Genomic DNA, 15,744 nt, shown 5'->3' with positions numbered 1-15,744 from the left:
CACATGTTTTAAAGAGTGACACAGTTATTCAAGGTATAGAACCCTTCAAAGGCAACATTACTACTCCATTTTCAGTTTCCAGCACTATCCAATAAATTAATGGTGAAAGAACCACCTGCGCTAACTCAGGCTGAATTGAGATGAGCAGTTGAAGGCCAGGTAGACTAAGATACACCTTGATAAGATGGAACTTAGCTGGGCAGTGAGTACTTAATAAAAGTACAGAAGAAAGGGGCAAAGCAGGATTCCCTTTAAGGATGAACCAAGTCCCAGCTGAGACTTCCCTTCTCTGGCTACAGTTTATAGAAGACACCATCTTCAAACTTTATTTTCCTGGAGATAAGATAAACTCATCTCAGATGAACTGAAAAGACCAGGAGCATTAACCCACATTGGAAACAAAAAAATATATAATCTGGACAAAGCTACCCACATAGTCATAAGCAAGATTTTTAAGTAAAATAAAAGGCACAGCATCCATGTTAACATACAGCAATGAAACGGGGGAGGGGCAGAGAAATTTAGCAAAATGCTTGGGGAATACTAAGGCAATACCTACAAAATACAAAACACAAGAAAGTGTGACCCAAACACAATATACTCAGTCAAGTTGTGTCCAAGGTTTAAAAGTAATGGGTAGCAAATAAGTGGTAAATTTTAGCCAACATCTATCTACAATAGGCACGTAACATGAAAGACAAAAAAATGCTCTTGTGTTGGCCATTGAGCCATTGGATCATCAGTTACTGCAGTAAAACTTAGCCTAAGTTAATTAATATAAAAATTGGTATACTAGGAAAAAAGAGGCTGCCAAACAATAACATTAAAAAATACATTTGGCAATGGCTTTGGGACTAGGTAGTGGGCAGTGAAAAATAATTTTTGGAGGTTGGAAATACAATGATTCATGGAATGCAGTGGTGAACAATTGATTTTAAAAAACTTTGCTTTTAATAAACTGCAAAGGCAAATAATACATCCAATAAACATAGCTAAAGAACTGAGAAAAAAAGAATGTTGGTATCATGAATCAATTAGTGTTGGCTGTATTTGACAAGGTAACTATAAAAGAGATGAGCTCAGAAAAGAATCGGCCAGTTTGCAAGTCATAGTTAGAAGGCATAGACCAAGTCCCCAAATACTGGGATTGGGAGGATACACCTTTTTTTTCTCATCTCTGACAGGTAAATAATGAAACTGGAGAAGGCCTTTAAAAGAAGTTCAGTCAAAGGACCAGTCAAGAGTGTGGCCATAAACACCATTCTCAATTCTCTAAATCAGTTAAGGTGGGTCCAAAACATTCTCTCAAGATGGACATAGTGGCTCAAGAAAAAGAAATTATTAATTATTAATCACTAATTAATTAATGTAGAAAGGGCCATGACTAAAACAGGACTGTGGATGATGTTACTGGCTGGAATCAAAAGTCAAAGATACAAAATTACAAATATGTATTTTGCTGTTGAGAGAATTATTCTTCCAAAAGAGCCACAAACCTGGACTAAAAGAGATTGTGACTGTTTGAAATTTAAAAACAATGTTGCCCAGTATTACCACTATTTTTAATGTTTTTCTAGCCAGTTTTGACTAGCCTATGAGTTTAGACAAAATATAAAAATAAGAGAGGTAAAGCCTAGAAGGAAGAAAACAAATTATCTTTATTTATGATCACATGTCTAATATGCCAACATACCTAATACCCTGAAATAATTAGTATGAGATATCAGTTAATTGCTGTCTTAAAAATTAATATACAAAATAGTTTTTATATGTATAAACAATAAGCAATATAAAAATAGATTAAAGTAAAAGTTACACTTATAACAGGACCAAAAGAGATAAAAATTCCTACCTATAAACTTAGGTAATGTTGAGAACCAATAAAAAATAAAATTTTAATATTATTCCATTGAGTTTTAAGTTTGAAATAAAAAGAAAGATAAATCATAATCTTGAATAGGAAAATTCAGTATTGAAATTGTCAGTGCTTCTAAAACTAATCCATAAATTCAAAGGAATCCTAATTAAAACATAAATAGGAATTCCCAAAAAAATTTGAAGAAAAGATACTGAGCTTTATCTGCAAAAATAAACATGTAAGAATAGCCAAGAAAATTTTGATCATAAAGAATAATAAGGAAGAACTAGGCCTGCCAGTATTAAATCATATTATGAAGTGACAATAATTAAAACTGGCAGTGGAGAAGATATAGACAGGTAAATGGAACAGAAGGGAAAGCCAAAAACAGCAGACCCAAATGAGAATGGAAATTTAGTGATAATGATGGTTTTTCAAATAAATGAGAAAAAAAGTGAAATTTCAAAAATACTGTTTAGCAACTGGCTATCCTTTTAGGAGAGGAAAGGGGAAAATATGAATACTCATCTAACTTTACTCCAAATATCAAAAATTTTAAGATTAAAATATAAAATAATAAAAATTCCAAAACTCAAAGGAGGAGTAATTATATTCAAAATGTTAGAATGTTGAACCTTTCTATACAGATACAAACATAGGAGAAAAGAAGTAACACTTTATATATATATATATATATATATATATATATATATATATATATATATATATATATATAATAGTTAAAATTTCTGTATGTCTAAAATTCCAAAACCCAAATCAAAACACATAAGCCAGAAAAAAATATTTTCACACAATTTATGACATGCACATAAAAATCAATTTTTAAAAAGATGAACAGCCCAGTAGGAAAAAATAAAGGATATAAATAAAAAGCAAATTACAGAGAAGCAACAATATTTCCAAAAATCATATGACAGGTACTTTATACCTTATTCACTAATAAAGGATTGCAAATCAAACCAGTACCATTTTTAACATATATTGATGAAAATCAGAAATTTAATGAAATTCAGTGCTGATAAGGGTGTGAAGAAAGATATTTCACACACTTGTTGGGGGAATACACACTTTCTGGAAGGTAAATAGGCAATTTGCCTCAAAATTTAATTATGAACTTAACACTTTGATTCTCAGTTCCACTTCTGGGAAATTTTCCTTGGATATACTCAGAAAAAGTTACTAAGAAATATATACAAAGATGTTCATACAGTCTTGTTGATAATACACACACACGCACACGCGCACGCACACACGCACACACACACACACACACACAGAGTACAGTAAGGAACCACAGCCTCCCTAAGTTAGAGGTTTCTTAAACTGGGTAAGAACAGCCCCTATAAGTCTGTATCTATGTTTAACCTTCGGTTTACAATTTCTTTCATGAAGCCTTTTTGAATTTTCAACTTTCCTCTCAACTCCTAGAGTTTTATTCAACTCTCATCTTTGGCACTTAACATTTACTCTCTTAAAATAGTTACTTTGTATATGTTTTGTGCTTTATTAGACACCAATCTCTTTGAAAAAAATCCATTCTTGATGCATTCTTATTTCGTCTTAGTGGACATGATTATTATTTATCAATATTCAGATTCTCTCTACTTCTAAGCATATGGGGAGGCGGAGGGAATCATGCTTCCCTGACTCCTGAAGTTGGTGTGGTTTACAAAATTTGCTCTAGCTAATTAAAGATGAATGGAAGTGGTTTATGAGCCACTCTTTGATTCTCTAGGGACCTGCTACTATAATTAGTTAAAATCTAGAGGGTGAAACTTTTGTTAGCCTGAGTCTGCTAATAGGTGTGCAGTTTGATGAGCAATAAACCTTTTTTGTTTTAAGGCATTGGCATTTGGCATTTGTGTGTTATTGCAACATAACCTACTCTATCCTAGCTGATGTCTCACTTGTGATTAATGATAATTTACTGAATATGCAAATACTTTCATTTTCTAAAATATAGTACACACTCTTGAGTCCTCCAAGAAAATTCCAATAAAAAAATTATTTTGAGGAGTCACACTCTTGATTCCCACTGAGTTTACAATAAATTAGAATAAAAGAGAATCCAAGATTTGCAGTAAGTTGGTTCCATTTTCCCCAGGTTGCCTCGAAGCTTCCTGACTGATAACAAGACTTTGATGAGCCTGCCAATCTCACAGGTTGATCTAGAGTCTCAGTCTCCAAAGTTACATCAAGATTATTTATTTGAGTAGCAAGAGAATATGAAAACTACTATTTTAAAAATCTCATTCTTTCAAAATTTCTCAGTGTGTCTGTGTTTTCAATGCACATAATCCTTTATTCAGTAGCACAGCATATAATTCATACATATATATGGGACTACATGCCCCAAAGACTTTCACTGCAAAGATTTTGCAGTTTAAAAGTTTGATGATCTACAATCTACAGGGAACTATCCCTCCTCCCTTGAGAGAGTTTTTTTTTTTCTTTCTTAAAGGCTTTATTTTTGAGACACGGAGGAAACATCTCACAGGTACACATGCAAAAGTAAGACTATGAATCCGCTATCACGGCACAATCAGTTCAAACCATCACTCATCTAGCCAACCTCCTCCTCCCTCCCCTCCTCCCCCGCCTTCTTCCCCCCTCTCCTCCCCCTCCTCTCCCTCTTCCCTCCCCCTCCCCTCCCCCTCCCCCTCAGCTGCTCACAGGCATTGGGCCTTCTCATGGTGCAGGCATAGAGCAAAAGAGGAAGAAATCACACTATTAAAAACAATTATGGCCAAAGCAGAAAAATATGGTGAAAAGAAAGGAAAAGAAAGCCAGACTGAGATCCAGACATTTTATTTCAACCCCTGATCCTTGAGTAACTTCAGACAGATGACTGAAGTTCCTCATTTCTCGGTTTCGAAACTGTACAATAGGGTTCATTTACTTTACAATTAATGTAAAACGGGCAGACCATGACTTACTCTACTAACCTCATAGGACTTTTTGCGAGGATGGCATGTGATAGGCAATGCATGTGGATAATATCCACACAAGACATGTCTAAAATAAAACAGAAAAACGTACACACAACAGGAAACACCTTCAGCACCCAACATGTCAAAAGCCTTACACATCTTCCTGTTCCTTCTCTTCTCATTTAAAAACCACTAAGTGTCACACAGGACCAGGACAAATAATGATTTCCTGGGAAGTGTTTAAATCTACTAAAATGTTCCCTCTCTAACCCCTTGGGTTTGGGCATCACCATTGGACTACTCAGGTCTAGGAAAAAAGTAGATTCCTAAGCTCCTAATATACAGTCCCTGCCACAGTTTATCAATGACCATAAAACAGAGCACACCCAAAATGAAGATGAGAAATAAGAGTTTAGAACCAAGATGAAGCATCCTGTAAAAATTCAATAAAAGTTGTAAGTTTCCCAATGATGCCAGTAGAGAAAAAGGAAACAGGACAGAAAGCAGCAGAGCAGCCAAGAAATAAGGTAGGACATAGAATGAATGGTTCATCATCATAAACTGAGATGTTGAATCCATTATAGGACCCTAAAAGAAAAGAGGCTGAAAGATCAGAAAACAATCAAAACTTTGCAAAAACATCCACAGAAGTAGTGAAGACCTGAGCACACACAGGTCAGCACCACATGGACAGACAGAGGGACGCTCAACCAAGCCTGACTTTAGAAAACATTTTGGGAGGCCCTGCTGCTTTGGAAGAAAAGCCTCTGAGGAAAGGAGGTAGGAAAGAAGGAAAATGTGGGAAGGAGGGAAAGTTTTCTGAAAAATCCCTGCTTGTAACAATTTCACAATTTCTCCAGATTCAGATGAGACAAAATATTTATTAGAAAAAAAAGAGTGTGTAGAAATGTATTTAATAATATTTTATTATTTATTATGTGAATTATACCATTAATTATACCAATATATCAATTATTGCTATGCTTATCACAAATATGTATATATATTTGACACATACATTTAAACTCATATACATTTATATTTAATAATATTACAATAAAAAACTCAAGGGAGGAGAGGAAGATGTGGTACATATACAATGGAATACTACTTAGCCATAAAAAAGAATGAGATAATGCCATTTGTAGCAACACTAGAGATGATCATACTAAGTGAAGTAAGAAAGAGAAAGACAGATATCGTATGATATCACTTATACATGGAATCTAAAATATGACACAAATGAACTTATCTGTGAAACAGAAACAGACTCACAGACATAGAGAGCAGACTTGTGGTTGCCAAGGGGCGTGGGGCAGGAAGGGGTTGGGAGTTTGGGAGTAGCAGATGCAAACTATTATACAGAGAATGGATAAACAGCAAGGTCCTACTGCGGAGCATAGGGAACTATATTGAATACCTTGTGATAAATCATAATGGAAAAGAATATGAGAAAGACTGTATGTGTGTATATATATATGTATGTGTGTGTGTGTGTATGTATAACTGAGTCACTTTGCTGTACAGCAAAAATTAACACAACATTGTAAATCAACTCTGTTTCAATAAATTTTTTAACATCTTTATTGGAGTATAATTGCTTTACAATGGTGTGTTAGTTTCTGCTGTATAACAAAGTGAATCAGCTATACATATACATATATCCCCATATCTCCTCCCTCTTGTGTCTCCCTCCTACCCTCCCTACCCCACCCCTCTAGGTGGTCACAAAGCACCGAGCTGATCTCCCTGTTCTATGTGGATGCTTCCCACTAGCTATCTAATATATATGTCCATGCCACTCTCTCACTTCTTCCCAGCTTACCCTTCCCCCTCCCCGTGTCCTCAAGTCCATTCTCTACATCTGCATCTTTAGGACAGGAATAAAATAAAAAAGAAAGAAAAAACTAGTGACACAGAAGAGAGGGGCTAACGAATAACACAAAGTAATGGAGAAGGATGAGACCCAGAGCACAGAGGAGGGCTGGACATTATACATGGACAGTTCATCCATATTAACAGAAGAGAGGGTAGAATATAGGTACACACACAGCAAAGAGGGTAAGTGGGGTGGGAAGAGGTTTAGGGAATTCCTGTCTGATTGCTTCATAAGGGGCACTTCAACACTGTGAGAAACAATAAGGGATAAACGAAAGATATTTTCGGAAACATTTACAAATCGCCATCATCATCATCATCATCATCATCACTAACTTACAGTGTTTAATTTTGGCCAGGTACATGCATGATTTTATTTAGACTTTACAGCAAGGCTATGAAGAAATACTTATAGTCCCACTTTCTAGATTTGGGAAACCAGGTTTAAAGAGATTAAGAAGTATGACTAGGAAGGTTAAGCAGTCTGAAATCAGACCACAGCCTGGAACCTGTGACTGCATTAAGCCTCCCCCTCCTGCAAAACACACACACATAACCCCGTGTTTGGGTCATGGTGCTATCAGAAAGATACACGGGTAGATTACTCTCTCTATTCGAGAAATAAGAGAAAGATGGCCACTTTCCTAAGTTAGTTCTATTTCTCCCTCTTATGTCATTACTGGCTTTGTTTTATTTTTTTTGTCTTCAGGAACTCCGCAAGAAATAAAGCCACTAGCATGTTAAATTTTTTACATATTATTCCCTAATAACACTTTTCAGCTTGGTCCTTTATTACTGTTCTCTCAGCATATATATTGGAGTTCCTTGATTATGACCAACTATGTAATAGCTATCGCTATAACATCACTTCAGCTTCTGCCTTTCAAAGTGCAGATAATGGGGTTTATTCATGTAAGAAAGGCTCGCTCATTACATGATACCCTGTTCTGGATGCTGAGAGCAACGGGACAGTGAGATCTTGAAAGGACAATTCAAATGTTTAACACTCTAATGAAGAAACTAAAAAAAATGTATAATTGGTTGCATAAGGATACCTTAGATAGAATTAATATATTTTATTTCTTAAACCCAGAGAAACCAAGTGATGAGTTGGTACAAATCTGGCTAGATTAAAAAAATTAATACTTCCTGTGTCTCCAGAATTGCATTGCCATAGAAAGTTTCATACTCAATTACAAAACCCATATAACCAATTAGAAATACTCAATTAGAAAACCCATAAAAACCAACCCAGCTTAATGTAAGTTTTAACAAAATATATTTCTCCACACTATTTAAATATATTAGGTTTCCTTAAAGCTGAGGAAGTTCTTTGAAGTACTTAAAGTATTTCTTAGAGCCCAAGGAATATGTTTAAAGCATGTTATAAAATGAGTTACCAATTGAAGACAATTTGGTGGATAAAGGGTCCTTTTAATTTTGTAAATTCAGGGGAAAAAAAACCCATGCAAAATCTATACACATTCTATTTTCTGATATGTGAGGAACAAAGGTTACAGTCAGTAAGAAAGTGAATATAATTTTAATTATCTTAAGTGGAAACTCCTATGGGAGTTTCAGTGGAAATCCACAAAATGGAAATTATTCTGGGAAAATATCCTAACAGAGAACATTATGGTGTGGAACAATCCCCTAAAGGCCATGGGTTATGCCTGGAAAAAATGCCCTGAGCAATCACAAGTCAAGGCCATCTCCAGGGTATGTTTTCAACCTTCCCATTTCTGAAAATTAACAAATTGTATTCTAGAGGAACACCCAAGGAAACGCCTTTAACTAACTCACTAAATTATTGTATCTCTAAATAAAGAAATCCCTGCAGCCAGAAGGAATGTAAGGAGGGAATTTAGAGGCAGCATGTGGTGATTTTAGGCCCACAATGACTGTGTCAATCAGAGCTGACACCCAAACAATGAACTTCAGAAAGCGACACTGACTGAAATCACTACTGACTGAAATCACTACTGGTCTGAAAACAAAGAACTTTACATAAACATACATCTTATTCACCTTATCTTCTTTAATAGAATGTGTGGCTTTTTAAAAGTCATCCACTTCTATTTTAAACACAGTGCAATGACCCAAAGCAATAGAGCAGTTACCTTAAGATGTGACTAATAGAAGTATTGTTCTTTTTAAAAAATTTTTGTTTTATTGAAGTATAGTTGATTTACAATGTTGTGTTAGTTTCTGGTGTATGTCAAAGTGATTTTATATATATATATATATATATATATATATATATATATATATATATATATATACTTCTTTTTCATATTCTTTTCAGTTTGGTTTATCACAGGATATTGAATATAGTTCCCTGTGCTATTCAGTAGGACCTTGTTGTTTATCCATCCTATATGTAATAGATTTTACTCCAATTCTTTTAAGATAAATAAATAAAAAGCCTCCTTTTTATTTTGGGTCTCTAAAACCCAAGTCAACACAAAAACAAATAAATGTATTCATCCATCCATTCCTAAATACACTTATTCATACATGCATACTTTTATATATTCCCCACATCCCCAAATCAGGCTACTTGTGAGAATGTTAAAGAAACAGCAACAATCTTGTAGACTGAATGTGGGTGAGGTGCCTGGTATGTGGTCTCCTAGGAACAGGTATCCACACCTTCCTAGTGGAATCCCCCATTCTCCTAGAGGAGGTTGGAGGTCTCTCATGATACCTCCAGAACATACAAATATAAGACATCTCCATTCCTGTGGGCCTGGCCTGCTCTCCAGCACCTCTTAAGATGCACCTCCATCATTTTAAATAGGCAGAGATTGCCAGTGGCTAAAAAGATTCATAGAGGCCCAGGGCCATTGAGGAGAAAAGAGGATTTTGTACCACTTCCTCCAGAGTTCTATCAATTATTGCTGTTATTCTGCCTTGCCTGGCTCTCCCCACATTATAGAGCTGTCCTGACCTATTCCATCTTCTCTGTTTCTTTTCCAGACACTAACCCTTCTGTTTGCTCTAACATTTCTTGCCCATGACACATGCCAGCCCACCCCATGTGACATCCCAACCACAACCTCGCTCCTTGATAAGCAAAACAGAACAACAAAACAACAGGCAATTATTTAAGGAAAATCCTGTTCCAGGGACCACACTAAGTATTTTTCATATATTATCGCATTTAATCCTTACAACAAATCTATAAAGAAATCCCCACTGAGTCGATGTAGAAAATAAGATTCAAAGACATCAAGTCACGTGCCAAGATCAAACAGTTTGAAAGCAGTAGACCCATCATGAGACCTTCCAGGGGTCCATCCAGAGATGGTACTTGAGCAGCTACAATTTTCTATAACCAGCATAAGCAACCATAAAAGCATAAAATAGACAGAGCCCAGATCAGTGTTTCTCAAGTGTGAATGCTGTGCACACTATTTTTAAAAGGCAATCATTTTGCAAGAATTGGAGCTAGAAAATTAGTTCAGGTTTTTATCAAGAGCAAACAGAAGGCCTTCAAAGAACGTAGAAATAAGACTGTGCTTTAGGAATTAAGCTAACAAATCATCATGGGGATTCGAGCAAATTCCAATGGGCATCTTGGATGTGGACCAGCTACCTGGATGCAGGACTAGATCCCTGGGGAGGTACTAAAATATTGAACATATTTAAAGAACATGGCAAATCTCAGAGCTGTAAAAAAGGAAATCAGACAAATGTTGTCTGTACCCACTGAATCCTTACAAGAGAGAGAAGTCCAGTAAGGCTAAGATAGATTTCTGCTGTGGAGATGGACATATGGCTGTCTGCAGCTAACACGGGAACACATTCCATTCACATGACGCTCTTCCCTCTAAGAAGGTAGCTCCTTACAGAGCTTAATCACAGAGAAGGAACATGGTACCAGGGCAATGCCAATACCTGTGCCATCTGACAGTGGTCATCTAGTGATAACCACTTTGATCTAGTGATAAAAACCTCCTGTGAGCTTGATCAGCCAACGGCCACTGACACATTTCTGAGCTGACATCTTGGAATTCACCAAGACGAACATTATTGAATGGGAGTCATCACAGATTGCATCCTTTGTCTTTGAGTGACTAAAACAACTGAACACACCTTTGCTTGTACATATTTACCTTTTCTCCATCTCTCCCCAGTTCTCCTTTATAACCTGGTAGCCCTCGTGCTCCCTAAATTAACCACAAAATAAAATTCTGTTAGTTATGTGTTTTGGTTCACTAGAAATGGTATTTCTAAAATATGTATATACAGATCACATACTTGTATTCCTGGGGATCCTGGAACACCTGGTGATCCTGCCATTCCCTGATATCCCTGAAGAAGAGGAAACAAGAAGTAATTAATATTTCATCATATTTACACAGAGCAGCCCTCCATTTCAGAATTCATTCCTTCTCACATTTCTCACACCTTATAACTTCACTTCGTGGCTGTTTAAGAAACCAAAATAACAAAGTGGCAAAATGCTTAATAAGGAATTCACATCCTTCAGTCTTTAGGAAAAAAGGTCTGAAATATCTCTAACTCAGTAAAATTATCCAGAAATGCTTTGATTAAAAGGAAGGCTCTGGGAGGGAAATAGAGAGACAATGTTCACAGTTGCTGGAGAAATGTTCTGCACATTAGAAACATATTCAATGTATTCAAAAGAAAAACATCTAGGATTGGAGGATTAAACAAATGTAATACATTTTTAAACTACCTGATTATGGCCATCTGAGTTAACCTCTGGAATAAACTACACCTGGATGAATATTATTCTTCAAGGTAAGTCTATAACAGCCTTTGGTTTGCCCATTTTAGAACGTTTACCCCCCGAACATGGCTGTGACATGTCCCCACACCTTCCAAGGCTGAGCCATCTGCTGAGGTCACTTTCATCTCCACTTCTTCCTACACATCCCTCCAGAATCTGGAGCTTTGGTAAAACAGCACAACTTTTTCAGACAGAGGCAAAGTGTTCAATCTTCACTCAGCACACGGCAACTAAACTCCAAAACAAACTTGCAGTCCCTCAACATTTATCTAGGTTTACCAGGGTCAATGTCGGGTTGACTTGGACCACTTGGCACCTGCAAACATTTACTTCTCTTATTCACATCCCATCTTCCTCGGATCTTACGTTTCGGTACAGTATTCTGTTGTCAAGAGTTACTTACACAAATCTCATTAATGTTTCCAATAACATCTTCATTCTTGAATCTAAAACCTTCATTTCCATGTGGCTATTCATGGATGTCTACATGGATCTTTGTATTCACCCACTCACTTGTCAGTACATTTTTAGCTGTAATTTCAGAAACATCAGAATTCCCTGCTTTTCCAGTCCCATTTTCAAATATTCCTCTTACTATTCTTTGCTAGCTATACTAACAATAATAGCAATACTAATGGTTGTCCCAGAAAGATCAGTCTTAGATTATTGTTTTTCTCCTTTTATATGCACTTGAAGTTCTCATTTTATAAAATGCTCTCAGCTACTCCCAGAATGAGGATGACTATATAATTTCCATAACCAACCATCAGCCTTTCCCCATTCAGTTGTTCACATAATTATGTTTTCTCCTGTATTCCTCAAACTCAAATATTTCTCGAGTCCATTGGCCCCATCCTTAAACATTTTACTTCACTGTGAACAAGTCTCATAACCAACCTCCATACTCCATACAAAAACAACCTGCAATTTTCAAACTCATCACCTGCTCTCTGGGCTGGCACTGTCTCTGTGTCACTGGATTATGCTCTCTTGAGATTAGGGACCAGGTATCATTTATTTCTATATCTCAAGCATTGAACAGAGCATCTGCTAAATATTCTGTTAATCAAACGTTGGAAGAATTCACTTCCAAGTCATCCATGCTGCACGCAAGTGTGAAAAAACTCTCTTTCCCCAAGGAATCACGTTTGCTTGAGCTGCTTCCGGTGGCAAATTGAAACTGTTAGTAATACTGCATGGCTCACGTTCTCAAGATCAGTGAGGAGAAAGAAGAAAGTCAAGCTACACAGTTTGTTCAGCCTGGTACCTCTGTCAGTCTAGTTATCACTGAATCTCCTTCACTCTGGAATCAGATGGGCCTAGAATTGTATTTCAGCTGTCACTGCTAGCAGATGTCTACACAGAACCAGGTTACTTATAAATGCCACCTCCTAGGATGTTCTTTAGATCCTTCAAAACCCATGTGCACCCTCTGGATAGTCTGACATGACTTGAAACATGCTACTGTAACTGGAATAAATAATAGTAACAATGATTTATATAGTATTTATCATGTTCCAGACTATGTATTTCATATATGTTAATTCACTTAATCCTCATAGCCACTCTTTAATGTAGGTTCTACATTATCCCCATTTGCAGATGAGGAAACTGAGAACTTGCCAAAAGTTGCATAACTAGTAAGTTGACAGAGCAGGTGGAAATACCTTCTTATCAGAAAATGCATCATGGTGCATCCAATCTTAGGATTCTAGAACAATTCATCGGATTCAAGGGAGTCCATTTGCCAGACTGGTTTTAAGTTGGTTAGAATTCTGAAGACCCAGAGGAAAGGAATGTTCATAAAATTCCTCAAAAGAAAGTTACTATGTATCAAAATGGTTGGTCATCAGCAAAGTTCACATTTAATGAATTATTTTCTTTCACATATTTTTCAAAAGTTAAGCCAAATGTCATATCTGCTTTATTACTTTTCTTTTCAGAAAGTTAATCTTTTGTAGAAGATCAAAAGCTGCCATACCAGGCTTCCCTGGTGGCGCAGTGGTTGAGAGTCCGCCTGCCGATGCAGGGGACACGGGTTCGTGCCCCGGTCCGGGAGGATCCCACATGCCGCGGAGCGGCTGGGCCCGTGAGCCACGGCTGCTGAGCCTGCGCGTCCAGAGCCTGTGCTCCGCGACAGGAGAGGCCGCGGCAGTGAGAGGCCCGCGTACCGCAAAAAAAAAAAAAAAAAAGCTGCCATGCCATCTCTCCCCTTCGAAGAAGAAATAAGTGAACGTATTGCATTTGTTAGAGAGGGCACATCATATTTTAATGGATTAAAGCAATGTGGAGATGCCCCAAACAATGTTCCCAGCTCACCTCTGACTTATAATGTGACCTCAGGCAGACTCATCACATCCCCAAATCCTGGGAGGCAGCACAGTGAAGTGGAAAGGCAATGAAGTTTGAAATTGGAAGAGACCTGGGGCTGAATTTTTCCTCCTCCCTTGACTTTCTGTGGGACTTCGGCTAAGTCATTTTGCCTAGCTAAGCCTCAGTTTCTCACCATAAACTAGGATAATAATACCTACTTTGCTTCTGAAAAGAAACAAATGGACTCACAGGTGAAAAAGTCTTGCAGGCATAAGGAATTCAGTAAAGGTGAGCTTCTTTCTTGTCTTCAGACTCAGTGACTATTGTGCAAAGCCATGAGAACACTTCTGCAGAATGTTATTTTGTAGTCTTAATGGCCACCGTTAGAGCATGAAAAATGGCATGGCTGGGCATCACATCATGACAACCTTTCTTCAGAATGCATACAGATCTACTGCTGAACGTGTGAACAAGGTCTCTGTGTATTTTTTAATGGCCCTGTTTGCTTTGTCTTTAGAAGAACTGCAATACAGGAATAATCAATGCTTCCCACACTATAAGAACCAGCTTGTTGTTGTTTTCTTAACGTACAATGAGATGCATTCTTGAAAACTTAGTTGTATCAAGATATTCAATGATTATTTTAGAAGCTAGAGGAAGCGTGATTAGCAACAAAATAAAGAAAAACCAAAACCACATTCAAGCTGGGAGATCCCAGGGCAAATCACCAGAAGAAATTGGATGAAATTCAGAACAACAAATTTTGGACTAAAAATCAGGAAAATAAAGGTTAACGGGCAGGAATATTACAACACAGAACACTTTCCGAGAGGAGCAAAAAATAAAACATTGGTTGACTCATAGCAGGGTACATTAAAACAAGAAAAATGCCCTAAATCAGGAAAAATGATAAGCTTTTTACATAGCTTACTGAGTTTTTCTTTTTCTGAATATAAAAGTGTCTGTCTTTTCTTGTAGAACTGTAACTTTCACATGATCATTGACCAACTAATCCTGTTCAACATTAATTTTGCCATTTCGCAATTATTAGCAGGCCCAGATACCCACCCTACCCCCAACTGCAAGATTTCTGAGAGTATGTAAGTCTTTTCCATGTTCACACAAAGTCTCTTTGTAAATGAGTCATTTTTAGGAAAAAAATATTCTCGCTGCCAAATTGTAGGGTTGAAGAATACAGAATCAATTTACTTTCTTCCATGATTCAGAGTTCCGATGCTCCAGGAAAGATGTATAGCTTTGAAAAGGAAATTAAGAAAATAAAATCATCAAATGTGCAAGGGTCACAGTCTCTTCTGAGCCCAGTTCTAACCATACCATAAAATATTCTGCCAATCTAAATGTACAGATTTGTTTCAGTAGTGAGGATAGAGTCATTGATTTCCTTTAAATATTCTAAACTTAAAAAAGAGAATGAAATCTAGAGAAATCTCTTTGGATGTCACTCTCCTTTTTAAAATATAAGAAGGTGATTTAAATTTTATACTATTACATAATTTTCTTCAATGTTTCCCAGAGTTCCAACAGAGTCTCTTATGTACCCAGCCAGGGTAACTAGGTAACCAAAATTAAGTGTATACTTTTAATGTGCACTGTGGATTCCTCTAGGCACTGGCAGAGTTTATAACTCTACACAACTAAATTCTAAGAATATTCATAAATCTGTCTTTCCAGGTATATCTACTACAGAAACTAGTTTATTTGTCACCTAAGCCAACTATGAGTCAAGGAGTTTATAGGCTTTAACTGATTGCTCAAATTATTTGAGTAACAGATCACATGAATATCTGTAAAATTTCACCTGCGCTGAGATCTAAGAAAGAACTGTGATGCCATAAGGGTCAAAGGGTAGCAGTCAGGGGAAGCTTCCGGAAGACACAGGCTCAAAGGAACAGTCAAGGAAGCACAGTGCAGCAGAGGGAGCCCTTCAACGTGTCCTGCGGTGTGACGGGATGAGACACATCCAC

The 15,744-nt window shown here is 36.9% G+C and overlaps 1 protein-coding gene across 2 annotated transcripts in view; it reads right to left on the bottom strand.

Moving 5' to 3' along the window:
* Positions 1–15,744, bottom strand: part of COL21A1 (collagen type XXI alpha 1 chain) — a 126,061-nt gene that overhangs the window by 67,105 nt on the left and 43,212 nt on the right. For both annotated transcript variants that reach the window (XM_065885361.1, XM_065885363.1), the window contains 2 exons: positions 10,951–11,004; positions 10,806–10,859 (listed from right to left, as the gene is read on the bottom strand). In XM_065885361.1, coding sequence (XP_065741433.1) covers positions 10,806–10,859; positions 10,951–11,004 — 108 coding nt within the window. The remainder of the gene's footprint in view (positions 1–10,805; positions 10,860–10,950; positions 11,005–15,744) is intronic.

Source organism: Phocoena phocoena, chromosome 10 (assembly GCF_963924675.1).
Source record: "Phocoena phocoena chromosome 10, mPhoPho1.1, whole genome shotgun sequence".
NCBI classification, from domain to species: Eukaryota; Metazoa; Chordata; class Mammalia; order Artiodactyla; family Phocoenidae; genus Phocoena; species Phocoena phocoena.
The sequence above is the reverse complement of the archived record's forward strand: the minus strand, read 5'-3'. Positions and strand labels throughout refer to the sequence as shown.